This window comes from Saccopteryx bilineata, chromosome 1 (genome assembly GCF_036850765.1).
Source record: "Saccopteryx bilineata isolate mSacBil1 chromosome 1, mSacBil1_pri_phased_curated, whole genome shotgun sequence".
NCBI classification, from domain to species: Eukaryota; Metazoa; Chordata; class Mammalia; order Chiroptera; family Emballonuridae; genus Saccopteryx; species Saccopteryx bilineata.
Genome location: NC_089490.1, coordinates 365,462,877 through 365,487,121, shown reverse-complemented (window position 1 = coordinate 365,487,121; position 24,245 = coordinate 365,462,877). Strand labels below are relative to the sequence as shown.

Below are 24,245 nucleotides of genomic sequence, written 5' to 3'. Positions count from 1 at the left end.
TGAATTGTATGTAAGGTTAGTTCTGTCTTAACTCCTGAGCATTTTTTTAAGGAAGTGAGATAGAGACAAAAAAGAAACAGAGCCAGAGACAGGAAAGGAGAGAGATGAGAACTATCAACTCATAGTTGTGGCACTTTTAGTTGTTCATTGATTGCATCTGGATACATATGGTGTCCTTTGTTGCTGATATATTACTAAATGGCCTAACTTTGAATGTAGTTTAGAAGACTTGTATTTTAAACATATGATAGTCTTATATGTATCCAAAAGTATTTTTGTTTTGGTGACTTAAAGATTTGTATCAAAGAACGTCTTCACACTGATGAGGAACAGAGGAATTAGAAGGTTTTCAAAATGTTACTTTCAATTCTATACAGTATTAAGATGTATTATAAATATCGAGTTCACATGTACAGCTTTGAATTTTGAATTGTTTTTTATAATTAGTGTAGTAGAGACATGGGTAATGCTAAAGATGCTCTTAGAACACAGGATCTTGCTTCACTAACTGCTGTGAAAATCTAGCCCAGAATAGGTGACCAAATTATTCCTCACCTGGTAGAAGAAATTAGTTTGTGTGGCTCCCAGCAGAGCAAATGCCAAGCGCTTGCAGTACTTGAAAGCCTATTATTCACAGCCTGCTGAGGAAGAAAGCTTTCCCTTTAAAATGGCATTGTAGAACTATTGCTGATGAGAGACAATAGGTAAGGAGGCTGCAAGTGTTTTGGGGATTGCAGCTCAAAATCTTTCTTACCCCAGGCGGTCGGTACAGAACAATTAGTGTCATCAGTGGAAAATGTAATTATTGTTAGGATGAGGGAATGTTTATTTAATGTTTAATACATGTACCTTTGACTGCAAACAATAATTTATCACATCTTAATCCTAAGAGAGTTATTGGCAAAATATAATTAATTTTCATTTACTTTATAGTGACAAATTGGGGTAGCCAAGAAGAAGTAATGAATCATAACTCCCAGGTGCAGCTGTCCAGCAGGTAATACTCAGTGTAAATTTGCACTCATTCAACTAACAATCATGTCTTTCATTACTAACAGGAGAACTATTTACACAAGTACTTACAAGGCTCCTGTGGACAAAACTAGCTAGTACAGACAAATCCAAAAGTACAGGGAGCAATGTGTTCTGTTCTCTGATTTCTTATCTGAAAGTAGATCTCAGAGTGCTTTGCAAACTTAATTTCAGATACACAGTTGACACTTAAAGGGCAGAACAGGTTTCTGATATGTGGACAGTGATTTACTGCTCCTATATCTAAACATTTGAGGATATTGAGAATTTTCTTAAATGTAGAAGAGAATTTCTCCATACTACTTAAAAACTAATATGTATTTATTAAACAAACATAAATATTGAATACATTTAGAAATTAGTCTAACATGAATGGATGAACCATATTATAAGTTCAGGCAGAAACAAAGATCCTTGTCTTTTGCTTTATTCAGAGGCCTTCTGGGGTCTGGAGCCTATAGTTTGGACTCTACATATATTTTCATGCCATTTGTTACTTCCCCATCACATAATGACATATTTCACCACAGTCTGAGTGGTGGAGATTTTTAGCTTTTTAAACCTTCAGCTTATAGTTTTTAGAACACAATAACTGGAAAGAATATTCTCTTATTGATGAGTAGTATGTTGTACAAACCATTCCAACCCAATTCTTTATATAACCTTCCATTTATAGCTTTTAAAGGGAAGAAATCCAACCTGGCCAACTGGTAGCGCAGTGGATAGAGCATTGACCCAGGTTCGAAACCCCATGGTTGCTGGCTTGAAACCCTAGGTAGCTGGCTTGAGCAAGAGGTCACTGGCTCAGCTAGAGCCCCCCAGTCAAGGCACATATGAGAAAGCCATCAATGAACAACTAAGGTGCCACAACTATGAGTTGATGCTTCTCATCGCTCTCCCTTCTTGTCTTTCTGTCCTTGTTTCTCCCCCGCCCCTTGCTCACTTAAAAAAAAGGAAGAAATTCAAACATGTTTTTAAATTTGTCATTTTTTATTAGTTACAAGAAGAATATATGCTATTATAAAACTTTACTGCAGATAGCTATAAAGTAGAAAGTGAAAAGCTGGGTAATTCCATTCTCTAGAAGCAACCACTATTAATGGTTTAGTGCCCACATGTTCAAACATTCCTTTCAATGCTTCTACAAACATCATTGTTTTTATTACTTTTATAATAATAGATTTATGTTATTCATATTATCTTGCAACTTGCTTTGTTTCCTTAATAATAAATTTTGGACATTTTTCTATATTGGATATCTAAATCTACTTTATTCTTCTCAAGAGCTACATGGCACTACAGTTGGTAGTGGTTTATTTAACTGGTTGCTTTAGATGAATGGTTTCCTTTTTTTTTCTGTCTCAAGCAAGGCAAGCATGTATCTTTTTGCACACTTGAGCATATGTATATATTGCTGTAGGATAAATTCCTAGAAGAGGAATTTCTAGATCTGATGCTGCCAAATCTTTCTCCTAAAAGACTGAGTCTCTTTACACTCTCACCAGCAGTTATAGGAATGCCTGTTTCTAAAAGTAGGTATCAGTCTTCAAAGTATTTGCCAATTTTGATGGGCAAGACTGTGTACTTGTTTTCATTCACATTTAGTTAAATAGTACTGGTGGTGAGCATTTTTTTATGTTATTAATCCATTTGTATTGCTCCTCTGTGAACTGCCTAATATTTTAAAAACCTTAAATCATTAGTTTAACTATAGTTTTTCTTAATGATTACTGTATAATTCTTACTTCTGTGTTATAAAAATATGTAATTAATACCATAAACAGAAGGTAAAACTAAATGCATATTTTGATCATTTTCTGATTTTTGTTTTTTTTTGTAACCTAGAGCCATGGAACTATTAAGGGAAAAAGGTCAAAGATCCTGGTCTGTTGGACTGTCAGTAGCTGACCTTGTTGACAGTCTTGTAAATGATAAAAAGAAAATGCATTCTGTATCAACTTTAGCAAAGGTAATTGGTATTCTCATCTTTTCATTATATTTTTTAACTTTTATATTATTAGTATAAAACCAGAAAAGGTGCTATTCATTCTGCAACCTGGTGTCTTCAATATTACCAGCTTTTAGGGTAACAAATGGGAGGAAACAGTTTGGTCTAAGCCCTATCCTGTTTGGCTATGGAAATTCTGAACTTCTACCATGTTTCTCCCCACCCCTGTGTAATTTGAGGGAATTCCGAAGGAGTTTACATATTCCATAAACTTCTCCTGGTTGTCATTTATTACCTTACCCAGCCAGCTCACCCCAGACTGATGTGCCAGCTGGTCTTAGCTGGTCATCCCAGTCTGTACTCTCTAGTTCAGTTTGTCCTTTCACACTTAATCTCAAGCATAAAGTCCCTAAAGCACAGCTAAGACCAGGTACAAATGCTTAACCAAATTTTCTTGAAAACTTAGGAATACCAGGAGAAATAAACATGGAAAGGAAAACTCAAAACAGATTATTGTATTTGACTTTGCCTAGAGCCCAGTCTGTGCCCCTCCCCTGGGAACCTATTCCAACAGTTTTTTCTCAGCCCCCAACCTTCTACCCATATTGTGGGGGGCTAACTTCCCTGCCCACAAAAGGTATATCTTTGACCAGATTCCTCCCAGCTCACAAAAAGTTTCTGAAACAATAATTTGAGTTTATAAAATAAATGAATACAATTTTTTTTCAATGTTCAACTGTATCACTATGTACTAGGGCTATAAAAACAAGAAAGTAACCATATTTATGGTATTAACTTGTCTGCAGTGATTCAGCTCTATTATAACCTAATTTTATCCATTTCAGGGATATTGTGATATAAATAGTGAAGTGTTTTTAAGTTTGCCTTGCATCCTTGGAAGCGGTGGGGTGTCTGAAGTCATCAAAAGCATAGTGGAAGAAGACAGAGTGGCTGAGAAACTCCACAGCAGCGCATCTTCGCTCCACGGTCTCCAGCAACAGTTAAAGCTTTGAGTGTCAAGTTCAGAGTTACCTGAAAGGAAGGGCTAATTTTGCCAACATATATAAGGTTGAGAACTTCTGTAACTTATTCCTTATTTTTACAAACTGCTTGGTTAAGGTAGATGGTTTCTTGGTTAGTTTTGTGATTTGAATTCTTAGGGACTTAGTTAAGGAGGAAAAAAAATCTCATTTTCTATGTTGTTCTTGAGATACCTATATCATTCTTTAAACCTAGAGCAGAGGTATGCATTGCGATATGCATCATGTAAAATTACGTAGTCTCAACTAAAGCACATTCAGCTCTTTGGGGATATTTTGAAAATAATACATGTTTAGAAGAAAATCACTCTTTGTTACACCAAACATGATAAGCTGAAGGCCCAGTATGGATTTACAAAATCTGTGTAGGTATACATTCTCAAAGTATCCACAGTTTAAGGTATTAATGTTTCTTAAGATACAGTTGGTAGTAATGGTAATAATGATTTTGCTTTCACTCTGTAGTTAGTTAGCTACCAAAAAATGGTAAAGAATTTTACATGTACTTTAAAATAGTAAAACGAAAGGAAATTTTTTTTAATATATAAAGAGAAAGTTATCTTATAGTGGAACTATCCTTTCTGAAATTTTCTATAACTTCTTTCTGAACTATATCAGATCTCTAACATTTCACAAACTCACTGTAATATTAGTAGAATCATAAAGAAATGTGAATTTTCAGTAAAAATAGATAGTGAATGAAACCCAAGCAGTTTACGTTAAAATGAAAAATGGTTTTTTTTCATAAAAGCCATTGGTTTTTAAGGAGGACAGAGGTTTGAAGGACTGATTGTTCTGAGCTTATCTTTTAACAACTCCTAAAGAAATGATCAGAGTATATATGCTTTGGTGATGGGTCAATAACAATATCTTCACATGTGAAAGATAGCATATTATTACTAAGGTGGCATGCAGCTAATAGTAACTAACATCAACATTTATATTTCAGATAGTATGATGAGCACTTTATTATTTTATTGAATCTTCACAGTAACCCACGAGGTAGGGACTATTATCATCATTATTTTACAGAAAAAGAAATTGAGCTTTAGTGACCAAGATTTGATGGTTAAAGGGAACTTCCCCATACAACCTCTACTTTTTCTAAGTTCGAGGAGCGGGAGCAGGCCTAACAGCCAAAATAATCACCGCAGGTCTTAAATCTGGGGTTCTGTACTCTTCTATTCTCATCTAGGAGCTGACTTTTTTCCAACATAGTTTTTAGAAAGATTGATTCTCTGACTTCCCAGACTTGCTGTCAGCAAATAGCAGAGAGGGGTATGCACCGAGGTAGGTGTTTCTTTATTTGGTTATTCAGGTAGTGTTGACTGGGAGCCATTCTACACCAGGCATTGCATTTTTAGGTACTGCAGATACAGTGGTGAGCAATCATGGACCAGGTACAAGCCTGGTATATAATCTAGTATGAGAACATAGTAATCAAATATCACAAATAAATGTACAATTGAAAATGTACAAAGTACTTTGAAGATGACCAGGTGCTTTGAACAAATATTATAAGTGAATCCAAACCTGGTCAGAGAGATAGGAGCCCATTGGTTTATGAGGGCAGATACATCCTAGGTAGAGAGGAAACAAAGTAATGTGGATTTAGTACAATAATGGATGCTTATAATGATGAACTTAAATGATTAAGAAAAGGTGAAATTATATTCAGTGTTCATGTTTAAGCAGGAAAGTATTTAATATGCTTGGAAAGATTCTAAATACTAACTAGTATAAAAACTTTGAACATTTGAAGAATGTTCTGTGTAAATTCACTAGAGAGGTAGATTATTTTGGTATTACTCTAACAATGTAGCCTCATTGCCCATTTGTATGAGATAGGAAAGAAAAATGAAAGAATGATTCTTGTGTTTTTTAGAAAAACAATTAGCCTTTTCTAATATCAAATACCTAATGAGAAATTAGATCATTTCTACTAATATGCTCTTAATAACAATAACCTAACTACAAGATACTGTATATAGATGAAATGCCAAGAATTCACTACATTAATTCTAAAAGAAACATGTCAACACATCATATTTGTTGAGCATCTGCTGTTGTTCTAGGTACAGGTACTGTGTTAGAATGTGAGTATTCAGAGACAAGTAACAGCTCTTGCCCTTGAGAAGCCCACAATATAGAAGTAATTCTATCAGATAGTACCTCGAGCATTGAATATTATCAATCATATTGTAAATTCCATATACAAGTCAAGAAGCAGTACCACCACCACCTCACTATTTGGCAATAATTTGACATTCATGATGCTGCTATTAAATTTCACTTTTTTATTTTTCCAAAATCGTGATGTCTCCTGTTATGATTTTTAGTGGGGTTTGGAATAAAGTGATTATTTGACATTATAGCAGAAATATTTTATTTTTCCAGTTTTACATTGTGATTTTACTTCAATAAAAATAATAAAATAAACTTTGACTTTAAAATCACCAGAATATGCTGAATTTATTGAGTAGAAGAAAAGTTATTCCTATTGAGAAGAAAGATCCTTTCATATAATTCTGTGCTCTCCAAGATATTTAAATTTTTCTTCTTTTCCAAGTGAGGAGGTGGGAGAGATAGACTGCTGCATGCATCCCGCCTGGGATCCACCTGGCAACCCCCATCTGGGGCCGATGATCTTGCCCATTTGGGGCCATGCTGGCAACTGAGCTGAGGTGGTGGTTCCACAGAGCAATCCTCAATGCCTGGGCTGATGCACTCGAACTAGTTGAGCCATGGCTGCAGGAGGGAAAAAGATAGAAAAAGAGAGGGGTGTAGAAGCAGATGGTTGCTTCTCCTATGTGCCCAGACCAGGAATCAAACCTGGGTAGATGCTCTACCACTGAGCAAACCAGCCAGGGCCATATTTAGTTATTTTAAGTGGCTTAAGTGCAAAATGAAGAGACTGGATTTTGTTGTTTTTCAAACTTTAAAAATTTATTTTTAGCAAGAAAACTTTTTAAACACTATTACCTGCACTCTACCAATTGGTAAAAGCAGAGTTGCTTTAAATGTAGGTACTCCTGAGTAAGCTGTGGCTTTAAGAACAGTTGGAAACCACATTGCTTTTAAGTGACATAAGAAAGGTGCAGTGGAAAGAAAGACTGTAGTATAGTTTCATTTGGAGCTGTATGCTTGACTAACATGATGCCCATACTTTAAAAAAATGATACCTATTAGAATAGTTTTTTATTGTGTTTGTGTGTGCATGCAACAATTTATAATGATGCTTCTACATGGTTTCAATTACACCTTCTCTGTGTATGCGACCTTCACTTAGGTGCCAATTGAGAAGGGAATTAAAATCACAGCCTGCTCCTCATTAGCACTAGGCTAAAATCATATAGATTACCATACTTCACATCATCAAAACCAAGTTTTACAATACCTTGAATGACATTGTACTTATAAAACTGGTGATGATATGCAATGACTCATACAAATGACTACGAAGAACTTTGATTGGTAGTGGAAATTCAATTAAAATTGAGTACATTTATGTTGTACAAGGCAATAAGGATCTGAAGAGCCTGCCCTCAAAGACTTGGACTTTGATGGTGAACAGGCTAGTGCACAAATGTAGTGCAGGGTAGAATGCAGCCTGTGTTATCACTGATACCTGGGCACAGAGATGTTCTAGCTCAGAGGAATGGTTTCCCCGAGATGAAATTATGGCCAGGCCTCCTGTGAAAGACGGCTTTGCACTTTGTCCGTGAATGTAGTATTAGGAACTTTTAAGCTTCAAACAAACAAAACCACTGATAATCAGAGAGACCTTGGGCATCATATAATGAAAGCCTCCCATTTTAGAATTGTTAAAAACTTCAGCCAGAACTAGAAGTGCACTTGCCTGCTATTGTCACAAGGGCAAATCAGTGGTAGTTTTCTGACTCCCAGTCCAGTGCCCTCTCATTTGATGAATCGGTCATTAAAGCTCATTGGCAAGACCCCTGCTCCCCAAGTCTAAGGGCAACTGTGAAAAACCTGCCGATCTTGTCCCAACCCAGAGTTCCCACCCTCGAAACGAACGGCCTTTGTTACGGGTACCAGACCGGGACTCTGGAGCACCTACCTACGGGTAGGTAGGAACCAACCTAGCTTCAAGGATGGCCTCGGAAGTGACGTACAGGAAGCGGAAGATGGGTCGCGGAGGCAGACTTCCGGTTATATGTTTGGGGGCGGGGCGGGGGACTGGCTACTCTGTGCGGTTGTGTGGGGCGGCCTGGGGCAGCCCGGGAGCGGCTGACCCTCTGCCTACCCGGACGGAAGGCGCGAGGTGGCCGCCATGGCGGTGTCGGAGAGCCAGCTGAAGAAAATGGTGTCCAAGGTGAGGCCACTCAGCGCGCGCCCACCGCTCCCTGCCGTGCCCGGATGGGGGCCTGGCCCAACACAGTCCAGCGAGCCTCCCCCGCGGGCCGGAAGCCTCAGTGTGGCCCTCGGGTGCCTGCGGCCCCCAGCCCGGAGATCCCAGTCGCCTCTCCCCGGAACCCCGACACGGGGCGGGGGAGGTGGGGGGGCGGCGACAGTCAACAAAGGCGCGGAGCGGAGGCCGTCTGCCACTTGCCGCCCGTCCTCCTCTGGATTGAGTTTGGAATAGTCTGTGAGGCAGTACAGTTTTCGTTTTCGTTTTTATAAACCCATAGGGGAGGTTGTACTTAATTCTCGATCTGGGGCAGCCCTCCACCGCTGCAGTGTACGGATCCGTCAGTCTTCACCCTTCCTTCCAGGCCCCCAGAGATCGTGTTTTTGTCAGTTTTGCCTGTCTGGCATAGCTCAGTAGCAGACCTCTGGAGATCGGTAACTGTTGTTTGAATAGGCTCATTTTTAAGTAAAAACGTCCAGAGAAGCAAAAAATACCAGGACCCCGTTACCTCCGGTGAAATCAATAGAATTGCATTATCGTTTCAGGGACTTTGATTTGCTAAGAGTAACTGTCTTTCCGTTTATTTCTTAAATTTCGTTTTTCAATTATAGTTTACATGCAGTATTATTTTGTATTACTTTCAGGAGCACGACAGAGTGGTTAGACAAGCATGTACTGCACAATGTGATCCTACCCGGTAACATATATAGTCATTACAGTATTATTGACTATAGGCTGTGCTTAACGTCGCTGAAACTGTCTTATAGCTACCTTTGTGATTCTTAATCCCTTCTCCCTTTTCACCCAGCCCCTTATTCTGTCTACCCGCACCCCTGGCAGCCATCAGTCTGTTCTCTGAATCTACGAATATATTTTGTTTGCTCGTTTATTTTGTTCTTTAGTTGTATGTAAAAGTGAAATCATATAGTATTTGTCTTTCTCTGTATGACTTATTTATTTTGTTTTTTTTACAGAGACAGAGAGTCAGAGAGAGGGATAGTTAGGGACAGACAGATGGGAACGGAGAGAGATGAGAAGCATCAATCATTAGTTTTTTGTTGCGACACCTTAGTTGTTCATTGATTGCTTTCTCATATGTGCCTTGACCGTGGGCCTTCAGCAGACGGAGTAACCCCTTGCTCGAGCCAGCGACCTTGGGTCCAAGCTGGTGAGCTTTGCTCAAACCACATGAGCCCGTGCTCAAGCTGGCGACCTCAGGATCTCGAACCTGGGTCTTCCGCATCCCAGTCCGATGCTCTATCCACTGCGCCACCGCCTGGTCAGGCTCTGTATGACTTATTTCACTTAACATAATGCCCTCTAGGTCCATCCATATTGTTGCAGATTGTAAGATTCCATTCTTTTTATTGGCTGTGTAATATTCCATTTGTGTATATACTAGAGCTTTTTTATCTACCTATCTATTGATGGGCACTTAGGTTGCTTCCATATCTTGGTTGTTGTAAATAATGCTGCAATGAACATAGGGGTACATATATTCTTTTGAATTAATGTTTTGGGTTTCTTTAGGTATATACCCAGAAGTGGAATTGCTGGGTCATAAGGCAGTTCCATTTTTAATTTTTTGAGGAACCTCCTGTTTTCCATAGTAGCTGCACCAATCTGCATTCCCACCAACAGTGCACAAGGGTTCACTTTTCTCCACATCCTCGTAGACACTTGTCACTTGTGGATTTGTTGGTGATAGCCATTCTGACAAGTGTGAGGTGATATCTCATTGTGTTTTTAATTTGCATTTCTCTGATGCTTAGTGACATTGAGCTTCTTTTCATGTCTGTTAGCCATAAGAGTAACTATCTTTAATTGTATTCTTTTTGTAATGTGAATTTATTTGCTTTTAACTTAATTTATAATCTGCACAGTTGGAGACCAGTATATTATTTCTTTTTTCTTTTTTTGTTTGTTTCTTTTTTTTAAGAGATGAAGGGGGAGAAACATTGGTTTGTGGTTCCACTTATTTATGCATTCATTGATTCATTCTTTTATGTACCCTGAATGGGAATTGAGTTCACAACCTTGGCATATTGGGATGACACTTTAACCATCTGAACTACCTGGCCAGGGCAATGTTTTTATTTTTTTAAAAATAGATAAATTCTTTTTAATTAATTAATTTATTTACAGAGACAGAGAGAGGGATAGACAGGGACGGAGAGATGAGAAGCATCAATCATTAGTTTTTTGTTGCGCATTGCAACACCTTAGTTGTTCATTGATTGCTTTCTCATATGTGCCTTGACCGTGGGCCTTCAGCAGACCAAGTAACCCCTTGCTGGAGCCAGCGACCTTGGGTCCAAGCTGGTGAGGTTTTGCTCAAACCAGATGAGCCCACGCTCAAGCTGGTGACCTCGGGGTCTCGAACCTGGGTTCTCAGCATCCCAGTCCGATGCTCTATCCACTGCGCCACCGCCTGGCCAGGCGGCATTTTGTCTATTAAAGCTATGAATTAATTTCATAATTACTTCAAATGTGGCACCTGATACCAGAGTGATCTAAATGGTTTTTTTTCTTCCCTAGATTTTTCCATACCAAATTGGACTAAGGTGTATGTGAAGTGGTTGAGAGTTGAAGTTTCTCTTGTTCACTGGGTTAGCTTTGGATGTTTGTCAAAGCAAGAATGATAGAAATCAAAGTAATGTAAACAACTTCAATATTAATAATATACACTATTATATATAAGCTTATTTCTTTGGAAAAAATTTTGTTTCCTAGTCCATAGTTTTTGGTTGAAGAGAGCATAACTTCTATAGAGAAAGTAACAATTTTCAAAATATTGCTTCTCTTAGTTGTCTAGTATGTGCTAGGCTTCTTGATTCTTTTTTTGATAAAGTAGTGACCTTAATTATAGAGAAAGTTTTGTGGAGCCCTAGAAGATTGTGGCCCAGATCTGTGTTGTAAGATTTAAGTATCACTTTTTAAAAAGAAGTACATTGTCTTACATACTGTTCAATGTCATTTTTGGTCTTTAAATTGATAGCATAGTATTATATATTTATATATAAACACTAGAATATTCAAATATTGGTTTTGAATTTTAAAAACCATAATTAAGATTCTAGGCTTCCTCTAGAGTAGTGGTCGGCAAATTTCTTAATCAACAGAGCCAAATATCAACAGTACAACGATTGAAATTTCTTTTGAGAGCCAAATTTTTTAAACTTAAACTATATAGGTAGGTATATTCCTTATCAAGGTAGCACCTGCACGTGGTATTTTGTGGAAGAGCCACACTCAAGGGGCCAAAGAGCCGCATGTGGCTCACAAGACGTAGTTTGCCAACCACTGCTCTAGAGCAGGGGTCCCCAAACTTTTTACATAGGGAGCCAGTTCACTGTCCCTCAGACCGTTGGAGGGCGGACTATAAAAAAAACTATGAACAAATCCCTATGCACACTGCACATATCTTATTTTAAAGTAAAAAAACAAAACGGGAACAAATACAATATTTAAAATAAAAAACAAGTAAATTTAAATCAAGAAACTGACCAGTATTTCAATGGGAACTATGCTCCTCTCACTGACCACCAATGAAAGAGGTGCCCCTTCCGGAAGTGCAGCGGGGGCCGGATAAATGGCCTCAGGGGGCCGCATGTGGCCCGCGGGCTGTAGTTTGGGGACCCCTGCTCTAGAGGAACCTAGTTCCCCCTTCCTTCAAACTCTTTTTAAAAGAACAAAAAGGGTGTAGGGAAGAAGTGAGAGAGGGCATCCTACCTGTCTTTTGGTTCTTGGCCCAATGTCTGAAAAAACTGAGATTCCTATAAGTGATTATGTCACTTCTGAGCATCAGCATCTTTTCTATCCAGCCTATAAATAGGTAGGTAGGAATAGTAAATAGGATAATAGAAGCAATTTGTGAAATTTTGTCCTCCTGATGGAGGGCTAAGCTTCAGATGTTATCCTTGTAGTTGGGTGTGGTGCAATGTAGGAATTGCTAACCAGGACCCTAAACACATTCCTAGGGTGATGGTCCTTTATTCTTCATCTCATTGTGGGACCTCCACACCCATTATGGTACCTGTCTTGACTTCTGTGTTTTTATTTTATTTTGAGGTGTAATTGTCATATAACATTATATTATCTTTTTATACATTATTACAGATCATTTTTTCCTTTGAACGTTACCTTAGCTCCCAACTTAAATATAACTTTTAGTTAACACCCTTCTCTGTCATGATTTTAGCCATTTATGGAGGCATAATTATACCATTAGTCTATCTTGCTTTACACAAATAACTTTCTACTTTAAGTTTTTCATATAGACAACTACTGTATTCTTACACAGATTATGTACAGCATTCCTAGAGGTGGAATCACTACTGAATAGGTAGAAGAGATTTGATACATGAAAGATTGCTACATACCTCACGCTGTTTTAGGTTTTGGGAATACAAAAGGGAACAGACAAAGCAACTACACTTTTGGAATTCAAGTTCTCAGAAAAGGCAATAAAGAACTCAATAAGTACATTAATTAAGTATGTAGTATGTTGGAAGGTGATGAGTGCATTGGAGAAAAGTAGAGCAGGAAAGGGAAATAATAGAGGAGCGCTAGGAGGCGAAGATGAGAGAGGTTGCAGTTTTATAGACTAGTAAAGGAAAGCCTTTATCAGAAAATCTATTTGAGGTAAGACCTGAACGAGGTGAGGAAGCAAACTGCAACAATCTGAAATAAGAACATCCCAGAAAGAAGGAAAAACAAGTACAGAAAGCCTGAGATAGAAGCTTGTTTTGCATTATATTTATTTTTATTTTTTTTTTGTATTTTTCCGAAGCTGGAAACGGGGATAGACAGTCAGACAGACTCCCGCATGCGCCCGACCAGGATCCACCTGGCACGCCCACCAGGGGGTGACGCTCTGCCCACCAGGGGGTGATGCTCCGCCCCTCTGAGGCATCGGTCTGTTGCAACCAGAGCCATTCTAGCGCCTGGGGAAGAGGCCAAGGAGCCATCCCCAGCTCCCGGGCCATCTTTGCTCTAATGGAGCCTCGCTGCGGGAGGGGAAGAGAGAGACAGAGAGGAAGGAGGGGGTGGGGGTGGAGAAGCAGATGGGCGCTTCTCCTGTGTGCCCTGGCTGGGAATCGAACCCAGGACCCCTTGCACGCCAGGCCGACGCTCTACCACTGAGCCAACCGGCCAGGGCCTTGTTTTGCATTATAGAGGAACAACAGCTAAGGAGAAGGTGGCAGGACTGGAATGAGCAAGGGGAAAAGTAGTAGTAAATAAAGGTGTGAGAGACCTTGAAGGGTCTTGCAGGGCTTTTAAGGACTTTGGCATTTACTTGGAGGATGATCAGACCACTAGACTAAGAGGTTAAGAGGGCAGGCAGAGATAGCTGTAAAGATATAAAGAGGCTGTTGCAGTGACCCAGATGGCGGCCTACTGGGATTGTGGCTATGGAGGTAGTGAGAAGTGATCAGATTCTGTATTTTTGAAGGTAGAGCTAACACAGGGGTCAGGAACGTATGGCTCGTGAGCCAGATGTGGCTCTTTTGATGGCTGCATCTGGCTCGCAGACAAATCTTTAATAAAAAAATAATAACGGTAAAAATATAAAACACTCTGGTCCTGGCCGGTTTGCTCAGTGGTAGAGCATCGGCCTGGCGTACAGGAGTCCCGGGTTCGATTCCTGGCCAGGGCACGCAGGAGAGGCGCCCATCTGCTTCTCCACCCCCCCCTTTCTTCTCTGTCTCTCTCTTCCCCTCCCGCAGCCAAGGCTCCATTGGAGGAAAAATTGAACCGAGGGCGCAGGGGATGGCTCTGTGGCTTCTGCCTCAGGCGCTAGAATGGCTCTGGTTGCAACAGAGCGACGCCCCCAGATGGGCGGAGCATCAGCCCCTGGTGGGCATGCCCAGTGGATCCCAGTTGGGTGCATGCGGGAGTCTGACTGCCTCCCCGTTTCCAACTTCAGAGAATGCAAAATAAATAAATAAATATATATATATAAATATAACATTCTCATGTATTTCAATCCATTCATTTCCTACTGCTCATGTTCATGGTTACGGGTGGCTGGAGCCAATTACAGCTGTCCTCTGGGACAACACCAAATTTTTATTGGATAATGCGTAACGTACATGGGTCAGTGTATGGCTCTCATGGAATTACATTTTAAAATATGTGGCCTTCATGGCTCTCTTAGCCGAAAAGGTTCCCAACCCCTGAGCTAACAGGATTTTCTCTGTGAATGTGAGGTAAAGAGAGACATCAAGTCAGTTTTTGGTTTTGAGCAGCTGGAAGGATATAGAGCAGCTGGAAGACTTCGGAAGGGGTAGATTTGGTGGAAGATAAGGAGTTCAGTTTTGATCATAATAAATTTGATATTCACTAAATGTCCTAGGGGAGATGTCAAATTGGAAATTTTATATACATGTCTGGATTTCAGGAAAGAGGTTCAGATTGGAATTTTTAAATTAGGGTCTTAAAAGCATATAAATGGCATTTAAAATCATGAGGGAGATCGCCAAAGGAATGAGTTTGGATAAAGAGGAGCAAGAACTGAGCCCTGGGGCTTAATAATATTAACAAATTAGGAGAAAGGAAAGAACCAGCAGAGAGACTAGAGAAGGAGCATAATTTCCAGGTCCAACTACTAATTCACAGGAAATACAGAGGGCATTGGAGTATATTAACTATACCAAGGCAATGCAGTTAGCAAAATGCAAACCATGGGAGCCTCTATAGGACAAATGAACCAGTTTCATCAACAAATTGCAAGGGTAAGAATAGAAATGGGCCCACCACCTGATGAATGGATAAATAAAATGTGATATATTTAATAGTAATGGTATATTAGCTGTAAAAGAAATGAAGCACATGCTAGTACATGGATGTACCTTGAAAACATGCTAAGTGAAAAAAGTTAGTCATAAATGACTATGTAGTATATCATTCTGTTTATATCAAATGACCAGAATAAACAAATCAGTAGAAGCAGAAAGTTGGCAGTTGTCAAGGGTGAACGGGGGTGTCGGGCATGTATAAGAAGCAATCAATGCGCCCTGGCCGGTTAGCTCAGTGGCAGAGCGTCGGCCTGGCGTGCAGGAGTCCCAGGTTCGATTCCCGGCCAGGGCACACAGGAGAAGCACCCATCTGCTTCTCCACCCCTCCCCCTCTCCTTCCTCTCTGTCTCTCTCTTCTCCTCCCACAGCCAAGGCTCCATTGGAGCAAAAGTTTGCCTAGGCGCTGAGGATGGCTCTGTGGCCTCTGCCTCAGGCGCTAGAATGGCTCTGATTGCGGCAGAGCGACACCCTGGATGGGCAGAGCATGCGAGAGTCTGTCTGACTGCCTCCCCGTTTCCAACTTCAGAAAAATGCAAAAAAAAAAAAAAAAAAAGAAGCAATCAATGCACACCTAAGTGGAACAACAAGTTGATACTTCTCTATCTCTTTTAAGAAATAGAGAGAGAGAGGAATGGGAGAGAGAATTTATAGATTAAAAGAGACCTAAAAGATATTTTAACATATTTCAATGTGTGGACTTTCTTTGGATTTCAATTCAAACTAAGGAGGAAAAAAAATACCATGCTAAGCAAAAAGAAAGAAAAGTTAAGAACCATACTTCACTCATATGTAGGACATAACATTCAAAGCATCAAATGAACAAATAAGAAAAACTAACAAAAACTCACACACAGACAACAGTATGGTGGTTACCAAAGGAGGGGTGACTGATGGGTAGTAAGGGGTAAAGGGAGTCAAGTATATGGTGATGGAAGATGATTTGACTTTGACTTTCAGTGGTGGACACACAATGCAATGTACAGATCATGTATCATAGAAATGTGCATTTGAAACCTTTATGATCTTATTAACCAATGTCACCCCAATAAACTTAATTTTTAAAAAGACATGTATATTTGATAATATTAATAAAATGGTGATTATTTTAGTATGATAATAGTATTGAGGTTTTTAAAAATATAATGATATGTTTATTCTGGGGAAAGGAAGAGGATAAACAGAACAGTTTTCCAATTTGCTGTTCACTGTATACACACATACCCTCATACATACATGAACGTACTCCAGAAACACCCCAACAAAACTCCCAAAAATCAACAATCAAAATCAGAACACCCTCATACTACCCCAGTACTTCATATTTCGACCAAAAGAATAGGTCCTGGGAGAGTGTGCAAAATGCAAAATCAAATGACTGAAAAATGCTGAACAAACAGCATTGATGTACAAAATATATATTTATATTACTGAACTAGTAACAGTTGATGTTTTTTTCCATGTCTAAAATTTTGGAACCATGTAGCTGATTTGTTAAATCTAGTCTATGCCAGCTTCCAAAAACCAGAAAAGATTTTAGTTAGCTTCATTCTTTGATATGTCATTAAAATTTTCTGCAAGATCTGGAACATCATCACCCTTCTCATCAATGTCTTTTGGTTTTAGTGTTTTGCTATCCAACACTTGCTGAGAGAACTGGAGATCTCTGAATTTTTTTGTCATCAGCTGTAGCTATTCTATGTACCATCTTCTTCCTGCAAGCTGTACCCTTGCCCTTTATCTGGGCCTGAGCCTGAAGTTTGGCTACCTTTTTATTTTTATTTTTTTAATTTTTATTTATTATTTTTTTTACAGAGACAGCGAGAGTCAGAGAGAAGGATAGATAGGGACAGGCAGACAGGAACAGAGAGAGATGAGAAGCATCAATCATCAGTTTTTCGTTGCGACACCTTAGTTGTTCACTGATTGCTTTCTCATATGTGCCTTGACCGTGAGGCTATAGCAGACCCAGTAACCCCTTGCTCAAGCCAGCGACCTTGGGTTCAAGCTGGTGAGTTTTGCTCAAGCCAGATGAGCCTGTGCTCAAGCTGGCGACCTCGAGGTCTCGAACTTGGGTCCTCCGCATCCCAGTCCGATGCTCTATCCACTGTGCCACTGCCTGGTCAGGCATTGGCTACCTTTCTTTGATTTATGCTGTTGGTAAATCTGAAGCAGAAAAGGATTCTGCAACACCAGCACACGACAAGAGCAAGATGGCTGCCTCTGTGTGGGTTTTTTTTTTCCAGAGACAGAGAGAGAGTCAGAGAGAGGGATAGAGACAGACAGACAGGAATGGAAAGAGATGAGAAGCATCAATCATCAGTTTTTCCTTGCAACACCTTAGTTCATTGATGGCTTTCTCATATGTGCCTTGACCACGGGCCTTCAGTAGACCAAGTAACCCCTTGCTCGAGCCAGTGACCTTGGGTCCAAGCTGGTGAGCTTTTGCTCAAACCAGATGAGCCCTCACTCAGGCTGGCGACCTTGAAGTCTCGAACCTGGGTCCTCCACATCCCAGTCCGACGCTCTGTCCACTGCGCCACTGTTTGGTCAGGCTGTGTGGGGGTTTTTTAAGTTCTTTTAAAGATATATACTAAAATATTTATAAGCAATAGGATATAATGTTATGATTTGTTTCTAAATAGTACAGGAGGATGGAAAGATGAATGAGATTATAGATTAGATAAGATTGGCTATGAGTTGATTATTGTTAAGGCTGGGTGTAGGGTGCAGAGGGCTCGTTATACTATTTTGTCTACTTGTGGATGTAATAAAAAGGTTTAAAAAGAGAATAGAAACAGCAGTCAGAGTCAGCATGGAAAGAAGGATCCTTGCAGGAATTTTTGCTATAAAGAGGAACTGAGATAAATGTGATTGTAGCTAGAGGGGTAGTAAGGTTAGGAACATGTTTGTGTGAATAAGATGGGAAAAATAAAAATGTTTGTATGTTAATAGTGCTGATCTCATAGTATAGAAAAATTGGTGCTTCAGGACTGAAGAGGGCAAGAAATGCTAACAAGATGCCCTTCAGTAGACATGGATTTGTTCCCTATTTTTCTGGCATTTTCTTTCGTACTGTTTATCACTTTATGTGCTAGTCTGTGAGATTTCTTTGACTTTATATTCAAATCCTTATATTAAATGTTTTGTTTCTACTCTTACATTTTTTTAAGTTTATTGATTTAAAAGAGAGAAGCATCAATCTGTTGTTCCACCCACTGATGCATTAATTGGTTGATTCTTATATATGCCCTGACCTGGGATTGAACCTGTAACCTTGGTGTACTGGAATGATGCTCTAACTAACTGAGCTACCTGTCCAGGGCCTACTTTTACATTTTTTATGTCGTTGTCTTTGAGTATCCTGTGCTATAGAACAAAAAGAGTTTGTCCAGCTGGTGCTAGCAGAGCCAAACACTAAACACCAAGAATTGCAGTGGAGAAATATTGGCTATTTTATTAGGAGTGGTGCCATTAAGGAGAATGAGAAACTAATGCTCAGCCTAAACTTCCCAGTGGCATGTAGGTTACAGATTATTTAGCACAAAATCACAGGACACCATGGGTTAGGGGTTTGGTTCATGCTGGGAGCTGATTGGTCAGAGGTGAGGTAAGGGTAATAAATCTTTTCTTCAGGTCTTAAAGACAGTTCTGAGGTTTTTCCCAGCATCCCTCTGTCCTGTATCATGGGAAAATAGCCAGGGGGCCATTCCTCCTTAGGGCTCAGGAACTGAAACATAACTTAGGTCAGGATGTTATCTTCAGCCTGCCAAAGGGTTCAGACCTTGTGATCATTAGTCAGGTCCTTGCTACTGTCTTCTGCTGTTTCGGGGATTGCTGATTATGGGGGCGAGGCTAGGTCTCTGAGGGGTTTATGTATAGAGAGATGATATGATTTCTAGACCTACGATTTAAAACTAAGTTTAATCAAAGACAGCAGGACCCTCAGTTACACTTGTTTTGCGGAGACCGTCTCATTTCTTCTTTCTTTGAAATTAATGCTAATTCTTTTTGAAGTTTTCTTCTGCTCCTTGCACTATTTTTATAACTTCTTATTTTCCTTTTGGTTGTTTCGGTCTCTGGCCTACTACATGGAGTCTTTCTTTTTGGAGTAGCTAACTGCTCGTTTTTTGGGAGAGACACACTAAAAGATGGAAACCCTTTGTGTGTGGGGGTGGAGTTTGTCAGTTGGTGAGCTTCACTGTATTGTGATCAAATGGGGGTCCCCATCTTCCGATCTCTTAATCTACCAATAGTGTGGAAGCCAAGTTCCTCGTTTTCTGGAGTTGAGTGGCACAAGGTAGAAATGTAAAAATATAATACAACAAATGGTAAATTGCAAAATAGTTGGTATTGACAATGAATGCTGGAGTTTGAAGGAAAGGGAGAGATCATTATGGGCTAAAGGGAATTCTAGAAAAGGATTTATTAAGAAGAGGAAGAGAATTATATGCTAATTTTTTTTGTTTGTTTATTTGTTTAGAGACAGACTCCTGCATGCACCTTACCGGGATCCACCCAACAAGCCTCACTAGGTCAGCAATGCTCTGCCCATCTGGGGCTGTTGCTGCATTGCAACTGGAGCCATTTTAGTGCAAGAGGCAGAGGCCATGGTGCCGTCTTCAGTGCCTGGGTCAACTTGCTCCAATGGAGCCTTGGCTGCAGGAGGGGTAGAGAGAGACAGAGAGAAAGGAGAGGGGGAAGGGTGGAGAAGCAGATGGTCGCTTCTCCTGTGTGCCCTGACTGGGAGTTGAACCCAGGACATCCACACGCTGGGCTGACACTCTACCACTGAGCCAACTGGCCAGGGCATATGCTAGGTTTTTAAAGAATGATTAAGATTTGATTTGGTGGAGGACCTTTTAAGTTGGAAGGAGAGCTAAAATGGAGTTGAGTTAAGGACTTGAATAGGTGGCAGGAGAGAAAGCTATTGAGGTCCTTTCATGCTTTAATTAATGTTAATGATTGGTTAGAACCATTATACTTTTAATAAGAATGCTATTACAAAAATAAGATTTTAAGAAAATTAACCTAGCAGTAAAATATACGTGTTGGTTTTAAACTAAATTCTTGTGTGATTTTGCTTTTCAGTACAAATACAGAGACCTAACTGTACGTGAAACTATCAATGTTATTACATTATACAAAGATCTCAAACCTGTATTGGATTCATATGGTGAGTTTACATAATAAAATACCAGTAACTATATTTTGAATTTACTCTTTTTGTTAATGACTGTAGGTTTCCTGTTTTCCTTTTTAAGATTGTTGGTTTTTCCATTGTAGGGCTACACCTCTACCTAATAATAAGTATTTGGGGGATAGGAAATGACAAGATCTAATACTAACATATTTATTCAGTTATTTTAAGGTTTTTAGAAGTATTCTTAACATAGAGCTGTGCAAATTTAGACCTAGAGGGAATGTTAAAGATAGGTTAGTTCATTATTTTCCAAAGTATTATCCATAGTTGTGAATAGTGTTGCTAGGAGTTTGGGGTGTGTGGTTAAGTTTGAGCAGTTATAGATTAAACAAAATTAATTGTGCTTCTTTGCAGCAATGTTGCAGTGTTTCTCGGGAGTCTGTAATATGCTGATGTGTTATACCTCACCAAAAGGGGAGAGAATCTGTTGTACTGTATCCTAAAGTGAATTACTGAATGTCGTGTCCCGTCCACCCCCCAGTATTGTTTTATATTCTTAGGAAGACATTTAGCAAAACTATATGCTGGGCGACTTTATTTTGTAGATAAAGCAAGCATTTTTAAAATATCCTTAATTCTGTAGAGTGTAGTTTCATTATTGACATAAAATAAAGTTGGGTTTTAAGTAAGAAATGACAATACCTAAAGTTTTTTGTTTTTTTTTAAGTAGTCTTTTTGTCACCACACCTGAGAGCCAGGGCCAAGGGTTCCTGTCCATTGTAAGGCCCTTGGCATCAAGGATAGAAGCTGACTTTTTCAGCTGAGACTCTAAACTGCACTCATGCCTAGGGCTTTGAAAACATTAGGAGCCTGGTGAGGAAAGGTGGAAGTCAACAGAGACAATTGATCCTGAGTTTCCCAAATAACAAAGACCTGAACCTAGGGCCCAGTTCTGCCTCTTGTTCACGTACTGTACAGTGGTATCTAGATCTGCAGAAAACCTCATATTACCAAAATCAGTTTACTTAAAACTAACTTTGATGGGGTGGGGGGAGTGACCTGGGCTAGGATTCTACTGCAAGTGATAGTTTTTACTGCATGCCAAAAGATTTAAGTATGTTGATCAAAACGGGCAAAGACTCCAACATCATTGAACCAATCTTACATAGCTTTATATGGCCAGACCACATCTGAACCATTCTTATCAACATGCTTTTTCAGTAAAGAAAGCCATAAATTTAAATAAGGTGGTTTTTTAAAAACTACAAATATCAGAATAAATTACAGCACAGTTAGTAGTAAGTATAAGAACTAAGGTCAACAGTACTATGTTCCTCTACTGCACATTACAGCCTTTTTTCTGTGTGATAGGGTTAATTCCAAATTGTTATTACAAATAATCGATCTGTTCCTATATGTGCCCTGACCAGGGAATTGAACCAGCCACCTCTGTGCTTTGGGATGATACTCTAACTAAGCTATTGGCCAAGACTGTGTGCTCTAATTAATCAGTTAATCATAGCTGGAAAAACTTGTGTGCTATGGTATGAGAAGTATTTGTATTAAAAGAAAATGTTTATATTTAATTGTGGAAACTTTTTCTTTTTAAGATTGTTTGATGCTATATTAGGATTGAGAATAATGAGAGAGGCTAAGCATATGGGGAGCCTAAAATTTTATGATGTTAGATTAACATTTAGTATGGTATCAGTTGATAGTGATTTTTAAGTAATTTTATAATCATGTTGGGGAAGCAGAGCTTATACTTACTGGAATTGTAGTATAAGCATTTTCATCTGTCTAGGATTTCAGTGTGCATACTTCGAACTAGTTCTTGCAAAATGAAAAAGAATAGTTTTTAAACAGCAAACTGTTTTTTAATTTTTATTTATTTATCCATTTTTTCCAAGTAATTCAAAGCATCTTTTCTTTACTAATTCAAAAACTGATCCCATTGAGTGAATCAACAAAGGATACTCTGTTATTGGACAAAATGGATAGTACATTAACAAGTTAACCCTTTTCAAGGATAATAATATTTTTTAACTAGCATTTCTGAAAGAATAACTTAATGGGAACATCTACAGAAATGCTCATCTTTGAATCATTGTTCTTGCTTTTCAGTTTTTAATGATGGCACTTCCAGGGAATTAATGAACCTCACTGGAACAATACCTGTGCCTTATAGAGGTAAGTGCCTTATGTAATTTATGTTTCCAATATAGATGCATTTTAATGCACATAATATGTTGTCAAAGAGTTATAAGCAAATTAAATCTACTTTCTCATGCTTTTCATGATGAAACAGAGATTTTACTATATTTCCCCATGCATAAGACACACCTTAATTTTGGGGCCTAAATTTGAAAAAATATGTATTACATAAAGTTGTTGAACTCAAGTTTTATTCATCATAAAATTCATATGACACCTCATCAAGTGTGAAAAAGCAGGAAATGCAAGTAAAAGGTCTACAGTCACTGTATAAGACACATCCAGTTTTTAGACCCCAATTTTTTCAGAAAAGAGTGCATCTTATACATGGAGAAATATGATAACTTCTGTTGAAACTGAACTTCATTTGACAGCAGCACCTAATATTTTTAGCCCTTTTTTTTGTCTTCTTGCCAACATATATCAATACATGCCTACTTATGCTGGAAGAGTTTGAAGTTTCATAGGATTAGAATCTTAGAACTAGAAAGGGTCTGACCAGGTGGTGGTGCAGTGGATAGAGTGTCATCCTGGGATGCTGAGGACCCAGGTTTGAAACCCTGAGGTTGCTGGCTTGAGTGTGGGCTCATCCAGCTTGAGCATGGGCTCACCAGCTTGAGTGTGGGGTCACTGAAGGGACCACTGGCTCAGCTAGAGCCCCCTGGTCATGGTACATAGGAGAAAGCAATCAATGAACAACTAAGGTGCCACAATGAATAATTGATGCTTATCTCTCTCCCTTCCTGTCTGTCTGTCCCTGTTTGTCCCTCTCTCACTCACTTAAAAAAAAAGAGAGAACTAGAAAGGGATCTTAAATGCTTCCTTGTTCAGCTTCTCACCCCATTCAGATTTCTGACAATATAGTGTAGTGGCTAAGATAGAGGCAGGGTATGGTAAGGTTTCAGTTCTTGCTCTGTAATCTCTCAAGTTCGTGACAGTAGGCATCTATAACATTTGGATAATAGTCTCTAACTCAAAAAGAATTCATTGTATGTAAAGGACTGCACAGAGTCTGATATACAATAAACACATCAAAAGTCACTGTTATTTAAGTTGTAATGTTTAATGTTGGCAATAAACTACTGATAGATTGTTACATCTCTGTTGCCAGTAAGCCACCCTCTGCTGTAATACTTACAGTGATAAGGGAACATGCAGTTTCATAAAACAACTGTTCTGCTTGTGTATTATTCCTTGTGACTCACTATGACCTGTGTATCTGTAACTTAGTTATTAATTTTGTATTACATCTGCTATGTGTGAGGCATAGGGGATAAGGGCTAGGGATGCAAATGCAAATAAAGGATGTACCTTCTCTGGAAGAACTGACACAAATACGGGAAACAGGGAATAAGTATATATTTATAATATTCTATAACTGCTATAGAATAAAATATAAAGGTGCTGTGAGATTACAGAGAATAAGACCATATCGGAAGAAAATGGAGAAAATGACATTTGAACTTGGTATTAAAGGATGAGTCAACCATTCATAACAGAACAGACATTTCAGGCAGAGGGGAAAAAAAATACAGCTGAATATTAACACTGAATAACGCAAGTATAAAATTAGGAAGGACTGGCCCTAGCCAGATAGCTCAATTGAGCAGTGTTTCAACTGTCGGTCTACTGACTGGCAGAAATTTCATGCCAGTCTGCAAAAGAGTTAACCATTTTGATATTGTATGAAGATTATAGA

General features: G+C 39.0%; 2 protein-coding genes across 5 annotated transcripts in view; both read left to right on the top strand.

Moving 5' to 3' along the window:
* Nucleotides 1-6,759, top strand: part of UEVLD (UEV and lactate/malate dehyrogenase domains) — a 47,793-nt gene extending 41,034 nt beyond the window's left edge. The window contains exons 8-10 of one of the 3 annotated variants that reach the window (XM_066251089.1): nt 934-997; nt 2,878-3,001; nt 3,826-6,759. In XM_066251089.1, the coding sequence (XP_066107186.1) occupies nt 934-997; nt 2,878-3,001; nt 3,826-3,993 (356 nt within the window). In that variant the 3' untranslated portion in view covers nt 3,994-6,759. The remainder of the gene's footprint in view (nt 1-933; nt 998-2,877; nt 3,002-3,825) is intronic. The other 2 variants (XM_066251088.1, XM_066251087.1) reach the window with 2 other exon arrangements.
* Nucleotides 6,760-8,191: 1,432 nt separating this feature from the next.
* Nucleotides 8,192-24,245, top strand: part of TSG101 (tumor susceptibility 101) — a 53,488-nt gene continuing 37,434 nt past the window's right edge. For both annotated transcript variants that reach the window (XM_066251092.1, XM_066251091.1), the window contains exons 1-3: nt 8,192-8,356; nt 20,281-20,365; nt 22,457-22,522. In XM_066251092.1, the coding sequence (XP_066107189.1) occupies nt 8,315-8,356; nt 20,281-20,365; nt 22,457-22,522 (193 nt within the window). In that variant the 5' untranslated portion in view covers nt 8,192-8,314. The remainder of the gene's footprint in view (nt 8,357-20,280; nt 20,366-22,456; nt 22,523-24,245) is intronic.